Here is a 21547-nt window from a genome sequence, read left to right as displayed (position 1 = left end):
CCGGTCTCCCTGGGCCTGCTGTGCTCGGACGGAACCAGGCCCCAACCCCGCCTATCGCCAGAAGGAGCCCTGCAGCACGGTCCGCCCTGGGCGCCCATGAGCGAGGGCCTAATTCACACTGTGCAGGTGCAGAAGTGCGACCCGAGAGGGCGAGCGACCTGCCCACGGCCACACAGCGGGCAGGCGGGAAGGCGGCGGCGGCAAGCCTCGGGCCCCGAGACCGCACGCCCAGGGCTGGGTCACCGCCTGAGCCACAGCTAGCGCCGGCCGGGCCCTCCCCGCTGCGCGTCCCGCCCCGCCGCCTCAGGTCGCCGCCGCCACGGGTCTTGCCTTCTAGGCCTGGAGGACGCCGCCGAGTGCCCGGCACGCACGCGCGCAGGGGGCGGGGCGTCGACCCGGGGGCGGGGCCAGACCCTCGCACAGGGCTCGGCGGGCTCGGCGGGCGGTGCGAGCCTGGGCGCCTGGAGGCCCCGCCCCCTCCGTCGGCGCGGCGCGGCGCGGCTGAGGGCCGGCGTGGAAAAGGCGGCGGCTGACGGGCTCGCGGCGGCGGCGGGGCGCGGGCGGCCAATGAGGGCGGCCGGAGGGGGCGGGGCGGCGGCCGCGGTTTTGTTCCGCCGCGGCTGAGGCGCGTCGCCCTGAGCGAGCGGGGTCTGGGCGGCCACACGTCTTCTCGCTCCGCGGCTCTGCGGCGGCGCTCAGGTACCAAGCCCGGGCGGAGCGCGCCGCCGCCTCCTCCTCTCTTGTCCACGCCGCCCATGCCTCGGCGCACTGGCTCCGAGCTTTGCCCGCGGCACGTGGAGGGCGCGGGCGGTCGTGGCGCGGGGCCCTGCGCTCCGAGCTGGGCGCGTGGACTACGTCCCCGAGCCCCCGCCGTCTGCGCCGCCCGTCGAGGCGACTTTCCCGCGCGAGGCGAGGCCCGCCCTGGTGGCCCCGCGCCGTGGTTCGGTGGCGCGAGAGGCGGGGAGTCGCCGTGGTAAACGGGGCCTTGGGGCGTCCCGAAGGGGACCCAGACGCGGGAGGCCAGACTTCCCCGGCGACCCGAGGAGGGGACTTGCGGCGGATTCCGAAGCCGCTTTTTCTGCGTAGTCTGGAGGGTGTAAATCGCCGAGATTCTCCTGTGTGGAGAAGGCGCCGGTGCCCGCCCGCTGCTGCCCGACTCTAGAGGGGTGTCTTTTTCCCTTAATCTGAGCGCAGTCGCGGAGCCCCTGTTTCCCACGCAGCCTGTGTTAAGTGGCCTCGTGAGTTTTCGCACGGCATCCTTGGTGCCTTTTCTTTGAAGCTAAGCTTCCATAACTCTAAAGCACTTTTCGTTTTAAACTCAAACCAGACTCACACTTGATGTTTCTGTGATCATCTATCTCCCAGTACGGATGGATGAGTTTGGCTTCAAGAATGTGCTTGTGGCTGGTGCCAAGGGAGTGAGTTGTCTCTCTTGCTTGTTCAGTCCGTTACAGATCGAACTCCTTGTTCCACTCTTTCCCCCTTCTCACTACTGCACTTGACTAGTCTTAAAACGAAACAAAAAAGGAAAAGAATGTGCTTCCGTTTCACAATATTTAAGAAATTTAACCTGAACATATTGATGCTGCTTTAAACACCCTCCTGTCGCCTGAGCTTGTCCCTTATCAGAGTGGGTGCTAGAAGGAAAGTGCACCCTTGCACCCTGAAGGTAGGCTGGGAAACGGTTTTGATTTATTTAAAGCTCTTCAATATTACCCCAAAATGGAAATTGACATTGTTTAGAAACAGTGACTTTTCTTTAAATTGGGTTAGTTAGCGCAGGAAAACTAGGTGGTAGTTCTTTCAGACAATTGTAGTTTTTCCTCGTCCGGCGCCATTGTCCCGCCTCCTTGAGTCCTCCTTGTGCGCTGGGTACTGGCAGTCCTGATCCCCTTCTGTGGCTTGATAGTTGGTTCCCCGTGCTGTCCCGTGAACTTAGAGCTTTTGATTCTGCAGCTTTGTCCCTCTGTTGTGTTCTGTGTTGCGACTTTGAGGGTCACACTCACTGAGGCCTTGGTAATGGTTCCGCCCCTTGGATGCGTCCTTATGTTTCTTGACTTAGGTTGGACGTGGGGATCACAGAACGTTTTTGTTACTACTTGAAGTATATAAGAGAAAATGCCAAAGTAATTTTTTCTTTTTTTTTTTTTTAGTGCATGCATTTGAGGCCTTTCTAGTTATAGAGGTAGTTGCTCACATGCAATGATGTGCACAGGAAACAGAAATAGGAAGAGGCTCTAATCTGAGAGAGTACACATTTTTAGCTGGTAGATAAAAGAACGAAGAAAACACTTAGGTATTTTTCACCGGTGCATTGGGAACAGGGAAAATGTTTTTTTAAAAAAGGAAATTAAGGCTGGGCGCGGTGGCTCACACCTGTAATCCCAGCACTTTGGGAGGCCGAGGCGGGCGGATCACGAGGTCAGGAGATCGAGACCATCCTGGCCAACATGGTGAAACCCCGTCTCTACTAAAAATGGAAAAATTAGCTGGGTGTGGTGGTGTGCGCCTGTAATCCCAGCTACTCCGGAGGCTGAGGCAGGAGAATCATTTGAACCCAGGAGGTGGAGGTTGCAGTGAGTCAAGATGGCGCCACTGCACTCCACCCTGATGACAGAGTGAGACTCCGTCTCAAAAAAAAAAAAAAAAAAAGGAAATTAAAAAATTTTATATAAACCCTTTTGGCATTTTCTGCAATGATACTAAAGCAAAATTGAATTTCACAATCTTTTAAGCATTTGTTATTAAGTGGTCATAATTTGAAAATGTGTGTCAGGGACTCAGGAACTGTCACGTGTTATTTAGTTTAATTTGATTCCTTGAAGCCTCATGAAGTGCGTGGTTTCTTCCCATTGTTAGTTTCCAAGGAATCCAGGCCTGGAGAGGTGAAGTTACTTGTCCAGGTGAAGTTACTTGGCCTGGCTAATTAGTGGGCCCAACTGGTGTCTGAACCCGGAGCTTTGTGCAGCTGTCCAGAGCTCACCTAGTGTTCTTTACCTCACAATGAAATTATTTGGCACAGTTTATCTTCTTCCATGTGGTGATATGGTGCAGCCTTTTCTCACCACTGGAGTGGTTAGAATGATAATCTTCATTTTACGATTTGAATTTCTTGGCCAGGCTTGGTGGCTCACACCTGTAACCCCAGCATTTTGGAAGGCTGAGGCAGGAGGATCACTTGAGCCCAGGAGTTGGAGACCAGCCTGGGCAACATAGTGAGACCCCCATTTCTACAAAAAATAAAAATAAAAAATTAGCCGGGTATGGTGGTGTGCACCTGTAGTCCTGGCTACTTGGGAGGCTGAGGTGGGAGGATTGCTTCAGCCAGGGAGGTGGAGGCTGCAGTGAGCCTAGGCAACAGACTGAGGCTTCATCTCAAAAGAGAAAAAAAAAAGATTTGAGTTTTTTCTCCTTTGTTGGGTTGCAAAAGAAACACTTCAAATATGGCTTCAGTGCACTTAAAAATAGCGAGTTCAGCCGGGCGTGGTGGCTCACACCTGTAATCCCAGCACTTTGGGAGGCTGAGACACCGGGAGAAACCCACCGACCTTGTGGGGCTGGACCCTACAAGGCGGGCAGGTCACCTGAGGTCAGGAGTTGAAGAGCAGCTTGGCCAACATGGCGAAACCCTGTCTCTACTAAAAAATACAAAAAATAGCTGGACGTGGTGGCGGGCGCCTGCAATCCCAACTACTTGGGAGGCTGAGGCGGGAGAATCACTTGAACTCGGGAGGCTGAGGTTGCAGTGAGCTGAGGTCGTGCCGTTGCACTTCAGCCTGAGCAGCAACAGTGAAACTTCATCTCAAAAAAAAATCGAGTTGCTAGACACTATACCTTCTGCCCTCACATGTGCAGGGCCTCCTGTATGACTAGCATCCCCCACCAGAGTGGTACATTTGCTACAGTGGATGAATCTACATGGACACATGCTTATTATCCAGAGTCCATAGTTGACATCAGGGTTCACTCTTGGCGTTGTAGTCTATGGATTTGGACAAATGTGTAATGACCTTTGTCAACCATGATAGTATCATGCAGAATAGTTTCACTGCCTTAAAAATCTGTGCCCTGCCTCACCTCTCTCTACCCCTAGCCCCTGGCAGCCACTGTTTTTTTTTTTGTTTGTTTGTTTGTTTTTAAATAGTCTCCACAGTTAACCTTTTCCAGAATGCCATATGGTTGGAATCATACAATACATAGCCATTTCAGACTCGTTTCTTTCACTTAGTGATATGCATTTAAATATCTTCTATATTTTTTGATGGTTTGCTAGCTCATTTCTTTTTAGTGCCAAATAATATTATATTGTCTGGATGTACCACACTTTATCTACTCACCTACAGGAAATCTTGGTTGTTTCCAAGTTTTGGCACTTATGGATACAGCTGCTATGGGCATCTGTGTGCGGTTTTGTGTGGACATAAGTTTTTAGTTCCTTTGGGTAAATACCAAGGAGCAGGATTCCTGGATCATGTACACAGTTGCTCCATATCCTCCTCAGCACTTGGGTGTTGTTAGTGTTCTGGATTTTGGACATTCTAATTGGTGTGTAGTGGTACCTTGTGTGTAGTGGTTTTTTTTTTTTTTCTGTTTGTTTGTTTTTTTTTTTTGAGACGGAGTTTCACTCTTGTTGCCCAGGCTGGAGTGTAATGGTGCGATCTCGGCTCACCGAAACCTCTGCCTCCTGGGTTCCAAGTGATTCTCCTGCCTCAGCCTCCCGAGTAGCTGGGTTTACAGGCATGTGCCACCACGCCTGGCTAATTTTGTATTTTTAGCAGAGACGGGGTTTCTCCATGTTGGCCAGGCTGGTCTTGAACTCCTGACCTCAGGTGATCTGCCTGCCTCGGCCTCCCAAAGTGCTGGGATTACAGGTGTGAGCTACCGCGCCCAGACTTTTTTTTTTTTTGAGAGAGAGTCTTGACCTGTCGCCCAGGCTGGAGTGCAATGGTGCGATCTTGGCTCATTGCAACTGCCGCCTCATCCTCCCGAGTAGCTGCGCTCACAGGCGCCTGCCATCATTCCCGGCTAAATTTTGTATTTTTAGTAGAGACGGGGTTTCACTATGTTGGCCAGGCTGGTCTCGAACTCCTGATCTCAGGTGATCCACCCACCTCGGTCTCCCAAAGTGCTGGGATTACAGGCGTGAGCACCATACCCGGCCCTAGTTGGTGAGGTGTCTGTTAAAGTCTTTGCCCCATTTTTTTTTCTTTAGTTGGGTTGGGTTCTTTTTTTTTTTGAAATGGAGTTTCCCTCTTATTGCCTAGCCTGGAGTGCAGTGGTGCTATCTCGGCTCACTGCAACCTCCGCCTCCTGGGTTCAAGGGATTCTCCTGCCTCAGCCTCCCGAGTAGCTGGGATTACAGGCGCACTCCACCATGCCAGGCTAATTTTTGTAGTTTTAGTAGAGATGGGGTTTCACCACATTGGCCAGGCTGGTCTCGAACTCCTGACCTCAGTTGGTCCACCTGCCTTGGCCTCCCAAAGTGGGATTACAGGCATGAACCACTGCAGCTGGCTTTTTTTTTTTTGGAGGCATGGTCTCACTCTGTCACCTAGGCTGGAGTGCAGTGGTGTGATCTCGGCTTACTGGAACCTCAGCTCCTGGGTTGAAGTGATTCTTCTACTTCGACCTCCCGAGTAGCTGGGATTACAGGTGTGTTCCAGCACGCCTGGCTAATTTTTGTAGTTTTTTTGGTAGAGATGGGGTTTCACCATGTTGGCCAGGCTGGGGTTGTTTTCTTATTGTTGAATTTTAAAATATCTTTTTATATTTTGGATAATGGTTCTTTGTCAAATAAGTCTTTTGCAAATATTTTCTTTCAGTCTGGAACTGATTTTTATTCTCTTGACAGTGTCTTTTGCAGAGCAGATATTAATTTTAATGAAGTTAAATTCTTCATTAACAATTCTTTCTTTGATGGATCGTGCCTTCAGTGTTGTATCTCAAAAGTCATCGCCAAACCCAAAGTCATCTATATTTTTCTCCTGTGTTATCTATCTACTAGGATTTTTATAGTTTTGCCTTTTACTTTAGGTCTGTGATCCATTTTGAGTTACTTTTCATGAAGGGTGTCCATACAATCCATGTGTTTTTTTTTTTTTTTTTTGAGATGGAGCCTTGCTCTGTTGCCCAGGCTGTAGTACAGTGGTGTGATCTCAGCTCACTGCATCCTTTGCCTCCCGGGTTCAAGTGATTCTCCTGCCTCAGCCTCCCGAGTAGCTGGGATTACAGGTGTGCGCCACCACCCCTGGCTAATTTTTATAGTTTTAGTAGAGGTGGGGTTTAACTATGTTGGCCAGGCTGGTCTTGAACTCTTGACCTCAAGTGATCCACCCATCTCGGGCTTCCAAAGTGCTGGGATTACAGGCGTGGGCCACTGCATCCGGCCTCATGTCTTTTTTTCTGGTGATGTCTAGTTTTTCAGCAGCACTTGTTGAAAGGACTGTCTGTTCTCTATTGTATTGCCATTGCTCCTTTGTCAAAGATCAGTGACTATGTGGTTCTATATCTGGGCTCTCTGTTCTGCCTGTTCCATTGATCCAATTGCCTATTCTTTTGCCTGCCCCACACTGTTTTTTTTTTTTTTTTTTTGAGACAGGGTCTTGTTGTGTCACCCAGGTCGGAGTGCAGCAGTGCAATCATGGATCACTGCATCCTCCACCTCTCGGGCTGAAGCAGTCCTCCCACCTCTGCCTTCTAAGTAGCTAGGATTATAGGCATGCAGGTAATTTTAAAATTTTATGTAGAGATAGAGTCTCGCTATGTTGCCCAGGCTGGTCTTGAACTCCTGGGCCCAAGCAATCCTCTTCCCTCAGCCTTCCAAAGTACAGGGATTACAGGTGTGAGCCACTGTGCCTGGCCACACACTGTCTTGATTACAGCAACTTTATAAGAAGTCTTAGAGTTGGATAGTGTCAGTCCTCCAACTTTGTTCTTCTCCTTTAATATGTGGGCTATTCTGGGTTTTTTGCCTCTCTGTATAAACTTTATTTATTTATTTTTTGAGATGGAGTCTCACTCTGTCACCCAGGCTGGGGCGCAGTGGTGCAGTCTCAGCTCACCGTGACCTCCGCCTCCCAGATTCAAGTAATCCTCCTGCTTCAGCCTCCTGAGTAGCTGGGATTATAGGCGCTTGCTACCACGCTCAGCTAATTTTTGTATTTTTAGTAGAGATGGGGTTTCACCATGTTGGCCAGGCTGGTCTCAGGGTGAGTTCTCTTGCCATCTGAAGGGAGGACACGGCCACTGCATCCCTCTGCAGTGAGGCAGCGTGTTGACAGCTCTTCCCTCTGTGTGTGAATGGAGAGCTAGAATGAGCAACATCAGAGGAAACCTCCAGCATGAAAGCAGAAGCCAGGAAAAGCAGAGAAGACCAAGGGAGCTGAGATACAGAGCGCAGGGACCAGAAAAAGTAATTTAAAACCCCCCATGAAAAGCAGCCCTGTATATGTAGGCTTAGAGATAAGCGTGAAGACAGGTCCCGACATGGGCATTTGGAGAAGAGGAGGGAGCCCGTGGGGGTGAAGCATACACACGTCATTGGAAGGGTTGGAGGAACGGAGGACAGATCCTAGAACAGCGGCAACAGCAGCAAGCGTGGGACACAGAGTCCAGCAGCAAGCGTGGGACACGGAGTCCAGGAACAGGCGGCAACAGCAGCAAGCGTGGGACACGGAGTCCAGGAACAGACAGAGATGCAGACCAGGGTGGAGTGCAGAGTGCGCCATGAGCCGGGCTGGAAGGACGTGATCTCTGGACCAAGGAAGACTTTGCTTGAGGCTCCTTGAGCATTTTCTAAAGTTGGGGCGAGAGAAGACCCTGAAAGCTGAGCAGGCATCCTGGGAGTGGGCTTCTTACAGAAGTGGAGGAGAGAAGAGATGTGGTCTTCACGTGCCCCCCTTCTCAGGAAGCTGCAAGATGAGGGTGAGGGGTGCCCCGAGTGGGCTAGAGCACAGCCCCGCCAGTCCTGAGCACAAGGTGGGACTCTGGGAGCAAAAGGGCTGAAGGTGTCCTGACATCTTTGACCAAAAGGCTCATTCCTAGGAGGTTTATAAATCTGCTGGGGAATTTGGGGCAAGAGTTTATACTAGGCAGAAACTTTGTACTTGTAAAAAGGAAGAAATTGTGAACTTTGGAGAACAGACCCCACTGTGTGGCCTAACTGGAAACACTATAGTGACGTGGTAATGTCAGCGATGACTTGACAAAATGTTCACACAGCCGTATTGGGAGGTGGGGGGTGGGGCTGTGTTGGCAAAGAGATACACTCTGACGTGCCTTCAAGCCAGCAGGTGATGCTCAGAGGGGCGCGCTGGGGCACAGTCCAGGAGCAGCAGTGTCCGCAGGCTGTGTGCATGGGTGTAGTAAGTACCGGAGGACAGGGCTGAAGGGATAGAAGTGCTCACTGTGGAGTGGCAGGGGTGAGGCCTCTGCACGTTCGGGAGTAGCTCAGTATTGGTTTATAAGCCAGCACCCTGTGTGTGTTGCCGTGGTGAAATAAAATACAACTTGTTTATGGGTTGAATGAGGTCTGCCCCCAAAAGTCACATGTTGAAGTCCTGACCCCCCCAGTACTTTAGAATGTGCACTTACTTGGAAATAGGGTTGTTGCAGATGTAATTAGTTAAGATGGGGTCACACTGGAGCATGGTGGGTCCTGCCCCAAAATGACTAATGTCCTTATTAAATGGGGAGACTTGGATACAGGCACACACAGGGAGAATGTGGTGGGAAGAGTGGAGTGACGCCAGAGCCGGGAGGGAGGTCTGAGCACATCCCTCCCCAGAGCCTTCAGAGGGGCATGGCCCCACTGGCATCTTGGTCTTGGACTCCCAGCCTCCAAGGACAGCTGGCCAGTTTATTTCTATCCTAAGCCACCACTTTGTGATACTTGGTTATAGGAAACTAATTCATGGCTCTACAAATACTGTATCTGACTCCATGTGGATCGAGTTAAATTAAAACACAGAAAAGTCGAAACTGCTTGGTGCCTTTTTGGAGAATGGAGTCCTGGAGAATGAGAGTGGCCAGAGCCGCCAGCCGAGGGCATTTTGCTGCTGTCCTGTGAGGCGGCCATCTGAGCTGAGGCACTGCCTGTGGTGGGGGCTCATCCCTGCTGCCCCCATGGAGCTCCAGCTCTGGGTTTGACCCTCCTAGGGGTCTGCAGGGCACTGGTGTGGCCAGATCCTGGGGAGTGAGGGGAGAAGATGGGGGAGTTGGGGGACCAGGGTGAGGATTTTGGCCTCTGTCCTAAGGGCTGAGGAGGCTCTTTCTGGGGGCCAAAGCACCGTGATCTGCTTTCCGTTGAGGTCGGGCCAAGGGTTGCCCAGTGGATGGGAATGAGTGTAGGCTGCTGCGGTCCTCCAGACCTTGAGGATTAGGCTTGAGCTGGGTGCAGACATGGAAAGAGAGGCAGGGAAAGCTCCTGGGGTTGTCGGCTAAGTCACCAGTGCAGTTACAAGGAAGGGAGTTACGGTGCAGTTAAAAGGAGCCTTTGGGAGCGAGAATGGCGACTTAATGCTGGAAAAGTGGAAGTGAGTTCGTTGTAGCCGTCATCTGAAGTGAGCCTACTTAAATGTGGGGAGAAGGCATTGCCCGGGCTCAGGGCAGTGCTCGTGGGCTTGGGAGGGACTGCTTCCTGTTCGGAGGGGCTGGTGCTGAGAGGTCCTGGAGTAGGGGCGAGGGAATGCCTGATGCCAGCTGTGCTTCCCGGAGCTCAGGTGGTGTGTCCTCTTTGTTCTTGCTGGGTCCCACTCCTCACCTGTTGGTGGCAGGGACAGTGAGTTCTGGCAGCGGGAGCCAGGTTTCTCTCACTTCCCACGTCTCTTCTGCCTCTACCTCGAACCGAGAGGTCTCTTTCCACTTGTCCTGGCCTTTGTCTCCTTTTCCGGGACCCTCTTGTTTAGCTTTCCATCCTGGCTTCAATGTCACTGCCTTAGAGGGGCCTCTCTGATCACCCCTCGAGAAGGCTGTCCTGCCATGGTAGGGTCCTGTGGCATCCTTCTCACTGCCACCATCCGTCACTGTTTCTGTATCTCTGGGCTTTCCCAGCTCCGGCAGCGGCTTCCTCTGGTCCTGAACTGCTCCTTCCTCAGACTTCCCTCATGCAGACTGGAGACTGGCCTCTGACAACCACCAAGGGGGAGGGACTTGCTGTCCATCACGCCTCGTGACTGGTGCTGCATCCTCATGGCTCAGTTTCTTGTAAGAGGAGACGGGCCTGGCATTGTGTGTGTGGAATCGCATCCCCCAGGAGGTTATGTTCAAGTCTGCACCCCTAATACTTGCAAATGTGACTTTATTTAGAAATAGGGTCTTCACAGATGCTATTGTAATTTTTTTTTTTTTTTTTTAAGACAGTCTCACTCTGTTGCCCAGGCTGGACTGCAGTGGCATGATCTCGGCTCACTGCAACCTCCACCTCCTGGGTTCAAGCAATTCTCCTGCCTCAGCCTCCCAAGTAGCTGGGACCACAGGCACGTGCCACCACACCCAGCTAATTTTTATATTTTTAATAGAGACGGGGTTTCACCATGTTGGCCCAGGATGGTCTCGATCTCCTGACCTCCTGATCCACCCCCTCGGCCTCCAAGGTGCTGGGATTACAGGCATGAGCCACCGCGCCCAGCCTGTCTGATGTTTTAAAGTCTGTGAGTTATGAGAGTGTGACTCTTGCACACACATGTCATCATTTCTCTGTCGAGGGCGTGCAGACCCTCCAGGCGTTCACATCTCACGTGACCACAGGCAGTAGTCACAGCCAGGAGTGCGGCATCAGTGTGGCATGGTGCTGGCATCTGACGGTGCTCAGGCAGATTTGGGACATGTCCTCCCTGCCATTTTTCTGACCCAGGGTCACGTGCTGCATTGGGACCCCCTCCAGTCTGGGCAGCGCCTCGCTGAGCTCTTTCCTGACTCCATGCTTCTGAAGATCTCTGCCTGGTCATTTTGTAGAGTTGGCCTGTTTTGAGATTGTCTGACATTTCTTCAGAATTAAATAATCAGGTTCCAGGCCAGGCGTGGTGGTGATACATGCCTGTAATCCCAGCACTGTGGGAGGCTGAGGTGGGCAGATCACCGGAGGTCAGGAGTTTGAGACCAGCCTGGCCAACATGGTGAAACCCTGTCTCTACTACAAATACAAAAATTAGCTGGGTGTGGTGGTGTGTGCCTGTAATCCCGGCTACTTGGGAGACTGAGGCAGGAGAATCGCTTGAACCCGGGAGGCGGAGGTTGCAGTTAGCCGAGATCGCACCACTGCACTCCAGCCTGGGTGATGGAGAAAGACTCTGTCTCCAAAAAAAAAAAAAAAAAAAAGGAAATTGAGGTTCCTGTGTTTGTGTCCTGGGCGCCTCGCAGGAGGCTCTCGGGGTGTTCACATTGATCCCTGGGTTCAGGTGCCTGCCGGGCATCCCTGCTGTTACTGTTTTTCCTTGGTGGCTGCCGAGCATGTTTTGGGCATCACTTTGAGGCTGTGAGCTCTGTTTCTCGCCATACGTTCTCTGCGGGTCCAGCATCATGGATGCATCTTGCCTGAGACTGTTGTGTAGGGATGTTGGTCAGGTGGTGACTTTAAAGCATTTCCCTCATTCTCTCTGCACTCACTAGTGGCTCCGCACCACCCCGTGAGGAGGCGCTTTCCCGCCACCCCCACCTCACCTGGATCTGTGGGTTCCTGGGTTCCTGATTCCTGGGTTCTTGGGTTTGTGGGTTCCTGGGTTCCTGGGTCCGTGGGTCCCGTGGTTCCTGGATCTGTAGGTTCCTGGGTTCATGGGTTCCTGGATCTGTGGGTTCCTGGTTCCTCGGTCCATGGGTCCATGGGTTCCTGGGTCTGTGGGTACCTGGTTCCTCGGTTTGTGGGTCTGTGGGTTCCTGGGTTCCTGGGTCTTTGGGTTTGTGGGTCCCAGGGTTCCTGGGTCCCTGAGTCCATGGGTCTCTGGGTCCCTGGGTTCTTGGATCTGTGGGTTCCTGGGTTCATGGGTTCCTGGATCCGTGGGTTCCTGGTTCCTGGGTCCATGGGTCCATGGGTTCATGGGTTCTTGGGTTCCTGGGTCTGTGGGTTTCTGAGTCCGTGGGTTCCTGGGTTCTTGGGTGCCTGGGTCCCTGGGTCTGTGGGTTCCTGGGTTCGTAAGTTCCTGGGTTTGTGGGTTCCTGGGTCCGCAGATTCCTGGGTTCCTGGATCTGTGGGCTCATGGGTTCGTGGGTTCGTGGGTTCGTGGGTTCATGGGTTCCTGAGTCCATGGGTTCCTGGGTTCCTGGATATGTGGGTTCCTGGGTCTGTGGGTCCGTGGGTTCCTGGGTCTGTGGGTTTCTGGGTTCGTGGGTTCCTCAGTCTGTGGGTCTGTGGGTTCCTGGGTTTGTGGATTCCTAGGTTCGTGGGTTCTGGGTCTGTGGGTCCGTAGGTTCCTGGGTTCCAAGGTTCATGGGTTCCTGGGTATCTGGGTTCATGGGTTCCTGGGTTCCTATGTTCGTGGGTTCCTGGTTGCCTGTGTTCACTGCCGCTTGCTTTGCTCTGTGTCACAGGCAGGCTGCTGGGGAGCCATCCTCACTTCCTGCACCTCAACAGGCTCCAGCTCTTTTCCCTGCCCCAGCCCTGAAATCAGCTGTTTCTACACAGACTGTGAGGCCTATTTTTAAAATAAAATCCTAGTTATTATTTTTTCAAGTTATAGTGTGGCTGCTGTTGCCTTTATAGGGTTGCGTGTGTGCGTTGTGCAATCAGGAGGGTTCGGAAGGTGGGTGTGTAGCCCCTCGTGGTGTGTGGTGTGAAGGGAGCTGGCCCCTCGCCTTGCAGGAGTGGTTGGTGGGATTAGGGAGGGAGGCTGGCTTGTCAGCCATAGAGCCCCGTCCTGTGAGGGCTCTGAGGCTGGGACAGAGGTGAGTCCGGGCCGTGGCTGTGAGCTGGGGGTTCTGAGGGTGGGACAGAGGTGAGTCCGGGCTGTGGCTGTGAGCTGGGGGCTCTGACGCTGGGACAGAGGTGAGTCCGGGCCATGGCTGTGAGATGGGGGCTCTGACGCTGGGACAGAGGTGAGTCCGGGCCATGGCTGTGAGATGGGGGCTCTGACGCTGGGACAGAGGTGAGTCCGGGCCATGGCTGTGAGCTGGGGGTTCTGAGGGTGGGACAGAGGTGAGTCCGGGCTGTGGCTGTGAGCTGGGGGCTCTGACGCTGGGACAGAGGTGAGTCCGGGCCATGGCTGTGAGATGGGGGCTCTGACGCTGGGACAGAGGTGAGTCCGGGCCATGGCTGTGAGATGGGGGCTCTGACGCTGGGACAGAGGTGAGTCCGGGCCATGGCTGTGAGATGGGGGCTCTGACGCTGGGACAGAGGTGAGTCCGGGCCATGGCTGTGAGATGGGGGCTCTGACGCTGGAACAGAGGTGAGTCTGGGCTGTGGCTGTGAGCTGGCACCCCAGTTACTGGTGGCTTTTCCCCAGCTGACATCGACCAGCATTGGGTGTGCAGTGTGGCTGGCTCTGATTTGTGCTCCTTAGTTTGAGACAATTTGAATGGAGCCACTGCTGTGGAGAGACCTCCTTCTGAAGCATCACAGTGGGCCTGGCTGAACCTGGCCCAGCACACGACACCCCTCTTGGAGTCTGGGGTTCTTGGCTGTGGGCTGGAGATGACAGTGGTGGCTGCCGAGGGTGGTGGGAGTGGTCAGCGCTGAGCACGCGATTTCAGATCCATTGAGCCAAGCGGGCACAGCCTTTAGCTGATGTGGTGTGTCCCCTGGCCTGGAGCAGCCCCATGGGTGGGTGGCACCTGTCAGGACCTGTGCACAGACCCTGCCTGGGTTTGGTCTGCCCAGTCCCCTGGACCTGGCAGCAGCGGGGCTGTGCCTGGTGACAGGAAGGCTCCGAGCCAGGCTGGGTGGCCCACTGTATGCGTAGCTGCTGTGTTGGTGGTAGCGCGTTTGCCCTGGGCCTCGTTCAGGAAGATGCTGGCTTTTGGGCTCTAGGGGAAGTGCCTGTTGGTTTCTGTCGAGAGCGGTTGTGTGTGTACATTTTAAGCGTGGAACGCAGGTATTGAACCGTGTTGAAACCTTTCCAGCGTTGGCAGAAAGGTGCGTGTGAGTCTCCTTTGCCCTTTTACTTTACTGGCAGGTGTCGTGAACTTGGATGCCGCCTGCCTTCCTAGCGTGGCCCGAGTGGCCGGGCGGTCCTTCTGATGGGGCGGTTCACGTGGCTCCCACATGCCAGGCTTTTGGGGCAGACGCTCGTGAGCGGTGCTGCCTACGGGTTGCCTTCATTGATGGAGGTGAGGCCTGGGCTTTGGCATCCTGTCCGCCCTTAATCCTTGCGTAGGAGCAGTCTGTGGGCCCCAGAAGACTGGCCGGAAGCTGGAGCCGGGCGGCAGCTGAGGACGCGCACCCTGGAGGTTGTGTGGAGGTTCCGTCACTGCTGTCTTAATTCCCAGGCACTCTTCTTTTTCTCTGGAAGTTCCTTTTTAAGGGTGTCCTGGTCTTCATGGAGTTGCCGTATCACTCCAAGGGCAGAGGGCTGCTGCTGAGGAAGGCCTTGCCCTCCCACCTAGCGCTCTTCTCCAAATTGCTGGTTTTGCTTGTTTGCCCCTTGTCTGTTTTGGCCTCTGTTGAGTCTGAACTAGGTGGCCTTGGCAGCTGCTCCCACCCAACAGTGGGACCCTGAGAAGGGTCAAAGCTGGGGCAGGTTGGGGACACGCTGGGCCCAGGGCCACCTTGCTGGGCACCTCGGCTGGTTGGTGTCTGTTGGGAGCAGCCCCGGGGCAGCCCCGCAGTCTCTGCCTGCAGTACAGACGGATCTGCCCACTCCTGGGGCTGGAGAGCTCAGGGCCTGAAAGACACCCTGAGCCCTCGCCCTTCCTCCGCCGGCCCCTTGCTGTAGGCAAGCCAGGTGCAGACCTTGGCAGGCTTCCTGTGCCCCAGCTTCAGTGTGGAGCGCTTGCCCAGCTGGCTGGCGTGGGAGCGGGAGGGGTGTTTGGCCACTTGGAGCAGAAGTGGGTGGATAGTCAGAGTTTCTGTGTTCTGGCTTGATACTGGCTTTCCAGCAGCTTCCCAGCTTCTAGAATGTCCTTGCCATCATCTCCCATCCTGTTTCCTCTTTTTTGGAGCAGAGGCCTGGGGTGGCCTATCTTCTTTCAGTTGAGGCTTCCAGGGGGGTGGGTCTAATGTGTGCCTTTGCCTTTAGCCAGAAGACCACCGTGATTAGATTCTCCAGAAGAGAACTCGAGTGGTAGTTTTGAAAATGGGAGGGTGTTTGTGAGGCGGGATATCAGAAATACTTTATACAGAGGGGACTCAGCATGTAACGAAACATCAACAGAATGGTTTTGCGTATAATCACATGATGATTTCTCTCTTCTGAGAAACAGGCACAAATCCTGAAGAGCCCGTGGGCATGGACTGCTCATCTGTAAAGAAAGTGGAGACATGACCTTGAGATTTGGCTCAGACCCAGCAATGCCGGGGCCTTCGCAAGTCTGATGTTACAGGACTCCAGTGCCTGTTGGTGTGGACGGAGGACACGGGGCCCCGACCATGGTCACACTCATCACTGAGAAGCTGCAGAGCCAGAGCCTGGATGACCTCACCTGCAAGGCCGAGGCTGGCCCGGTAAGCAGCTGCGGGTGGCACCAGGCTGGGTGCCCCTCCCCCGTGCTGTCACAGGGGAATGGCTACACTGGGAGGTGGAGGTGAGGGCTAAGTTCTCAGGGGCTTGGGGGGCACTGCCGGGCCAGGGATGGGGGTGTCTGGTGCACATGTGGGCCCCAGAGCCCATCAGTGTAATCACAGCGGATTTTCAGCATCATTTTAAAAAAATAGACATTAAAAATGCCAGCTGGGTGCGGTGGCTCATGCCTATAATCCCAGCACTTTGGGAGGCCGAGGTGGTCAGATTACTTGAGGTCAGGAGTTCATAACCAGCCTGGCCAACATGGTGAACCCCGTCTCTACTAAAAATACAAAAATTAGTCTGGCATAGTGGCGGGCGCCGGTAATCTCAGCTGCTCGGGAGGCTGAGGCAGGAGAAAGGCATGCACCCGGGAGGCGGAGCTTGCAGTGAGCTGAGATCGCGCCACTGCACTCCAGCCTGGGACACAGCGAGACTCCATCTCAAAAAAAAAAAAAGAGCCTTGACTTGCTGTTTAAAAGAATAGAGTTTTACTGAAAGGCTGACTTACACACGGAAGCTGGAGCCCCAAGCGCAGGTGTGCCTGTTACCATCCAATCAAGCAGCAGCATGCGCCCCGCCAGGTTCCCTGTTCCTCCCCTCCTAGCCATGCCTCCCAGGGGAGCCTCTGTCTTGGATTTGATCACCACGTTAGCTTCCTGTAGGCAGCTTGATTTTCCTACAGTCATGGTGAAGTGAACTTTGGATGTGCCACCTTCAGGACCCCCCCGCCCTAGTTAGATGGCAGATCCGGAAGGAGGTGGCTGATGTCTAGCCTGGAGGGTCTTTCCAGGCCCTCAGAGCCAGCAGGGGTGCTTGGAGCACCTGCCTGTCCTGGGCCTGGCTTGGCTGTGGCTCTGGAGGCGTGGGCACGCTGCGTTTGTAGCCCCTTGCATGTTACGGAAATGAGAGGGTGAAGGGAAAGCTGTGGGTCTCGGGCCTTTAGACTGGGCACGTGTGACCCATCTTCACCGCAGGGGGTTCCAGTCTCAGGGTCCAAGCTGAAGCCTCTCTTCCCGAGAGCTGGCGAGTGTGGGTGTTGGGCTGTGGGAGGTGGTATGTGGCCTGAACCTTTGCAAGCACTGCTTGTGGGGCCTGGTGCTCAGGGCCACTGTGACTGAGGTGACCGTGGCAGTGCTGGCTGTGTCCTGTAGTTAGTACGTTTTCGGCTGTCAGCCCACGGGTAGAGGTGGCCGAGGCGGGGAAGGCAGTGCTTGCCTGATGTCTCAATGCCTCGCTGGCTGCAGAGCCATGTTCTTTCCAGACACCATGGCCAGTTCTCATTTTTTCTTTTTTCTTTTTTTTTCTGGAGACAGAGTCTTGCTTTGTCATCCACACTGGAGTGTAGCGGCACCATCTCAGCTCACTGCAACATCCACCTCCCGGGTTCAAGCAATTCTCGTGCCTCAGCCTCCCAAGTAGCTAGCGTTACAGGCACATGCCACCACACCCGGCTAAATTTTGTATGGTTTTTTTTTTTGAGATGGAGTCTTGCTCTGTTGCCTAGGCTGGAGTGCAATGGCACAATCTCGGCTCACTGCAACATCCACCTCCCAGGTTCAAGCAATTCTCCTGCCTCAGCCTCCTGAGTAGCTGGGATTACAGGCGCCCGCCACCACATCCGGCGAATTTTTGTATTTTTAGTAGAGACGGGGTTTCACCATGTTGGTCAGGCTGGTCTTGAGCTCCTGACCTCATGATCTGCCTGCCTCAGCCTCCCAAAGTCCTGAGATTACAGGCGTGAGCCACCACACCCGGCCTAAATTTTGTATTTTTAGTAGAGACGGGGTTTCACCATGTTGGCCATGTTGGCCATGTTGGCCATGTTGGCGAGGCTGGTCAGTGATCCGCCCACCTCAGCCGCGCAAAGTGTTGGGATTACAGGCGTGAGCCACCGCTCCCAGCCCCATTTTTCCTTTTGAAGAAAACATTTTTAAGGAGTCTCTAACCAAGACCAAAGGATACAGAGTGGCACATGCCTATCAGATGGCTGTGTGCCTCTGAGGACATTTTTGGCAAGTGGACGTCAGCCAGGGCATGGGCGGCTTTCCAGGGAGGTGGCTACGCAGCATGCCTGCCGGGCCTGGGAGGTGTCTGGACAGATGTCCTGGTGTGGGGTGACCCACGGGCCCCTACGTCCTCTGTGCTTTAGGTGGCCGCTCTTCACCTCTTTTTTTTTTCAGCTTTTATTTTAGGTACAGGGGGTGCAGGTGCAGGTTTTATTTTAGATATGGGGGTGCAGGTGCAGGTTTTAGATACAGGGGATGCAGGTGCAGGTGCAGGTTTTATTTTAGATACAGGGGGTGCAGGTGCAGGTTTTTATTTTAGATATGGGGGTGCAGGTGCAGTTTTTTATTTTAGATACAGGGGGTGCAGGTGCAGGTTTGTCACTTGGCTATATTGCACTCGGGTTGTGAGCACAGTACCCAGTAGGTAGCTCTTCAGCCCCTGCCGCCTCCCTCCCTCCCATTCTTCATCTCTTTGCGGAGCACTTGTCCATTGACAGAGAGAAGGCAGCGTGGGCAGTTCCTTGGTTAGCCTCGGCCTTGGGACAGGATCCCTGGGATGCTTGCAGGGTGAGTGGTAACGAGGGTTCCATCACAGCCTGCTCCTGCTCCTGCTGACCCGGTCGGCTCTGTTAGTGGCCAGCCAGGGCCACTGTTGAGTCTGCTGCTGTTGAAGATGGTTTTTCCCAATGACTCCTATTTTCTTAAAACACGGCCTGTGAATATGGCGGTGGTTTCTTTCTGAAATGGGAGGACAAACCTTTTTATTCCTAAATGTAAATCTTTTTACTTTTTTTTTTTTGAGATGGAGTCTTGCCCTGTTGCCCAGGCTGGAGTGCAGTGGAGTGATTGCACGTCATTGCAATCTCCACTTCCAGGGCTCAAGCGATTCTCTCACCTCAACCACCCGAGTTGCTGGGACTACAGGGGTGTGCCACCATGCCCAATCTATTTTTTATTTTTTATTTTTTAAAGGGATGGAGTCTTGCTCTGTCATCCAGGCTGGAGTGCAGTGGTGCAGTCTCGGCTCACTGCAATCTCTGCCTCCCGTGTTCAAGCAATTTTCTTGCCTCAGCCTCCTGAGTAGCTGGGACTACAGGCATGCGCCACCATGCCCGGCTAATTTTTTTTTGTATTTTTAGTAGAGATGGGGTTTCACCATGTTGGCGAGGCTGGTCTTGAACTCCTGACCTCAAGTGATCCACCTGCCTCAGCCCCCCAAAGTGCTGGGATTACAGGCATGAGCCACCATGCCCAGCCTTTATCAGGATTTTTTAAAAATTATTTTTCATTTATTTATTTATTTATTTATTTTATCTTTTAGACAGAGTCTCGTCTGTTGTCCAGGCTAGAATGCAGTGGCGTGATCTTGGCTCACTGTAACCCCTGCCTCCTGGGTTCAAGCGATTCCCCTGCCTCAGCCTCCTCAGTAGTTGGGATTACAGGCACATGCCACCAAGCCCAGCTAATTTTTGTATTTTTAGTAGAGACAGGGTTTCACCATGTTGGTCAGGCTGGTCTCGAACTCCTAACCTCAGGTGATCCACCTGCTTCAGGCTCCCAAAGTGCTGGGATTACAGGCATGAGCCACCGTGCCCGGCCAGGATTTTTAATCTGTGTAATTCGAACAGTGTGATTGCCTGTGTTGAAGAAACCCAGTTACTCAGTGATAGATTGTTTACACGTGAGACCGGCTCTCCCATGTCAGCTGTGAATATATAAACACAAGTTACTTCTAACATTCATGGAAACAAGTCAGTATTTTAAATAGCAAATTCGTTGTATAAAAATAGAAATTGATGTTTTCAAAGGTGACTTAAAATAGTATTTTTATGAAAAATAAGTATAGACAGTTGTAGAGAGTAGAAACTCGTACATTCATGTGTGAGTTTCTGTGTGGAAGTATGTCTTCATACATACCCACGGCCCGGCCTCAGTGAGCAAGCGAGGCGCGTGCCGTTAGCTCAGGGCTCCTTGTTTGATCTGTGCCTTCACCCAGTCCCCTCCTGCCATGATTTCGTAGCGCATTCTAGACATACTTTCTCTGTAAATATCTCACTCTGTAACTCCAAAAGATAAAGACTTTAAGACACATGACCAGAATGTCATTTTCACAAACCCTCAGAGATTCCTTAGTATCTCTAAATATCAGTTTGAAGTTTGAAGTCAGCATTCAAACTTCTCCGATTGTCTGAGTTTAAGAATTTGTTCAGGGAGTCCAGATTCAGGGCGTCTCATGTCCCTTTTCACCGTAGAGTGCTCCTTGGAGCTTGTGTGTTGAGGACCCAGCTGCTTGTCCCTAAGTGTCCAGGCTGCATGCCCCGGCTGCCACCTCACGCGCTCCCCTCCCACGTGTATTTCGGGAGTTGCTGGTTGGAGCCAGCGCTGCCCTGTCCCTTATGGTTTCCTCTACTTGCACATGGATTTTTAAACTGAAATTAATGTTGATTTAGTTTTTTTTTTTTTTTTTTAAGACAGGGTCTCACTAATTTGTGAACGTTTTTGGTAGAGACGGGGTCTTGCTGTGTTGGCCAGGCTAGTCTCTAACTCCTGGCCTCAAGTGACCCTCCTGATGCAGCCTCCCAAAGTGCTGAGGTTGCAGGCATGAGCCACTGCGCCCAGCCTACAGTTAGTTAAAGTGGAACCCACATAATGCTGTTTCTCACTTGTACCAGACACACTTCTAGTGCTCACTGTCTCTGGGTGGCTGGTGGCTGTCCCTCACCACAGAATGTTTTCATAGGCAGTGCTGTGAGGCTCGAAGCTTGATCAGGTTCGCGTTTGAGAGACCACCATTTGCTCATCCGTTCCTCTATTTTTGGATCTTTGGGTGGTTGCCATATTTAAGCTATTAGGGATAATGCAGCTGTGAACATTCATGTGTGAGTTTCTGTGTGGAAGTTTCATGTATGAGTTTCTGTGTGGAACTTTGTCTTCATTTCTTTTGGGTGCAAACCTAGTTGTGGGATTGCCGGATCATATGGTAATTCTGTGTTTAACATTTTGAGGAACTGCCAAACCGTTTTCCACAGTGTCTGTACCACGTTCCGTTCCACAGCAATATATGAGAGTTCTAATTTCTTCAACTCTCTTTTTTTTCTTGAGGCAGAGTCTCGCTCTGTCGCCCAGGCTGGAGTGCAGTGGCGCGATCTCGGCTCACTCTGCCTCCCAGGTTCACGCCATTCTCCTGCCTCAGCCTCCCAAGTAGCTGGGACTACAGGCGCATGCCACCGCGCCCAGCTAATTTTTTGTATTTTTTTTAGTAGAGCCGAGGTTTCACCGTGTTGGCAAGGATGGTCTCAATCTCCTGACCTCGTGATCCGCCTGCCTCGGCCTCCCAAAGTGGTGGGATTACAGGCATGAGCCACCGTGCCTGGCCCTAATTTTTCCAACTCTCATCAACGCGTGTTATTGTCCATTTTTTTGATAAAAGCCACCTTCATGGGTGTGGAGTGGTATCTCATTGTGGTTCTGATTTTCATTTCCCTATGGTTAGCTATGTTGAGCATGTTTTCACACGCTCATTGGCCATTTGTATCTCTTCTTTTGAGAAATATCTAATGAAATCCCATTTTTACTTTAAAATTGGGTTATTTCTCTTTTTATTTTTGAGTTGTAAGAACCTTTTTTTTTTTTTTGAGACAGGGCCTTGCTCTGTTGCCCCGGCTGGAGTGCAGGGTCTCAATCACTGCTCACTGCAGCCTCGACCTCCTGGGTTCACGTGATCCTCCTGCCTCAGCCTTCTGAGTAGCTAGGACTACAGACATGTGTGACCACACCTAGCTTTTTTTTTTTTTTTTTTTTTTTGTGATAGAATCTTGCTCTTGTTGCCAAGGCTGGAGTGCAGTGGCGCAATCTTGGCTCACTGCAACCTCCGCCTCCTGGGTTCGAGAG

General features: G+C 52.7%; 1 protein-coding gene across 4 annotated transcripts in view; it reads left to right on the top strand.

Moving 5' to 3' along the window:
* Positions 1 to 21547, top strand: part of FAM53A (family with sequence similarity 53 member A) — a 44335-nt gene that overhangs the window by 815 nt on the left and 21973 nt on the right. The window contains exons 1-2 of one of the 4 annotated variants that reach the window (XM_024245754.3): positions 564 to 699; positions 15349 to 15589. In XM_024245754.3, coding sequence (XP_024101522.2) covers positions 15515 to 15589 — 75 coding nt within the window. In that variant the 5' untranslated portion in view covers positions 564 to 699; positions 15349 to 15514. Of the gene's footprint in view, positions 1 to 563; positions 1670 to 15348; positions 15590 to 21547 lie in introns of those variants that run through there. The other 3 variants (XM_024245755.3, XM_054554891.2, XM_054554893.2) reach the window with 3 other exon arrangements.

This window comes from Pongo abelii, chromosome 3 (assembly GCF_028885655.2).
Source record: "Pongo abelii isolate AG06213 chromosome 3, NHGRI_mPonAbe1-v2.0_pri, whole genome shotgun sequence".
Lineage (NCBI taxonomy): Eukaryota > Metazoa > Chordata > Mammalia > Primates > Hominidae > Pongo > Pongo abelii.
The sequence above is the reverse complement of the archived record's forward strand: the minus strand, read 5'-3'. Positions and strand labels throughout refer to the sequence as shown.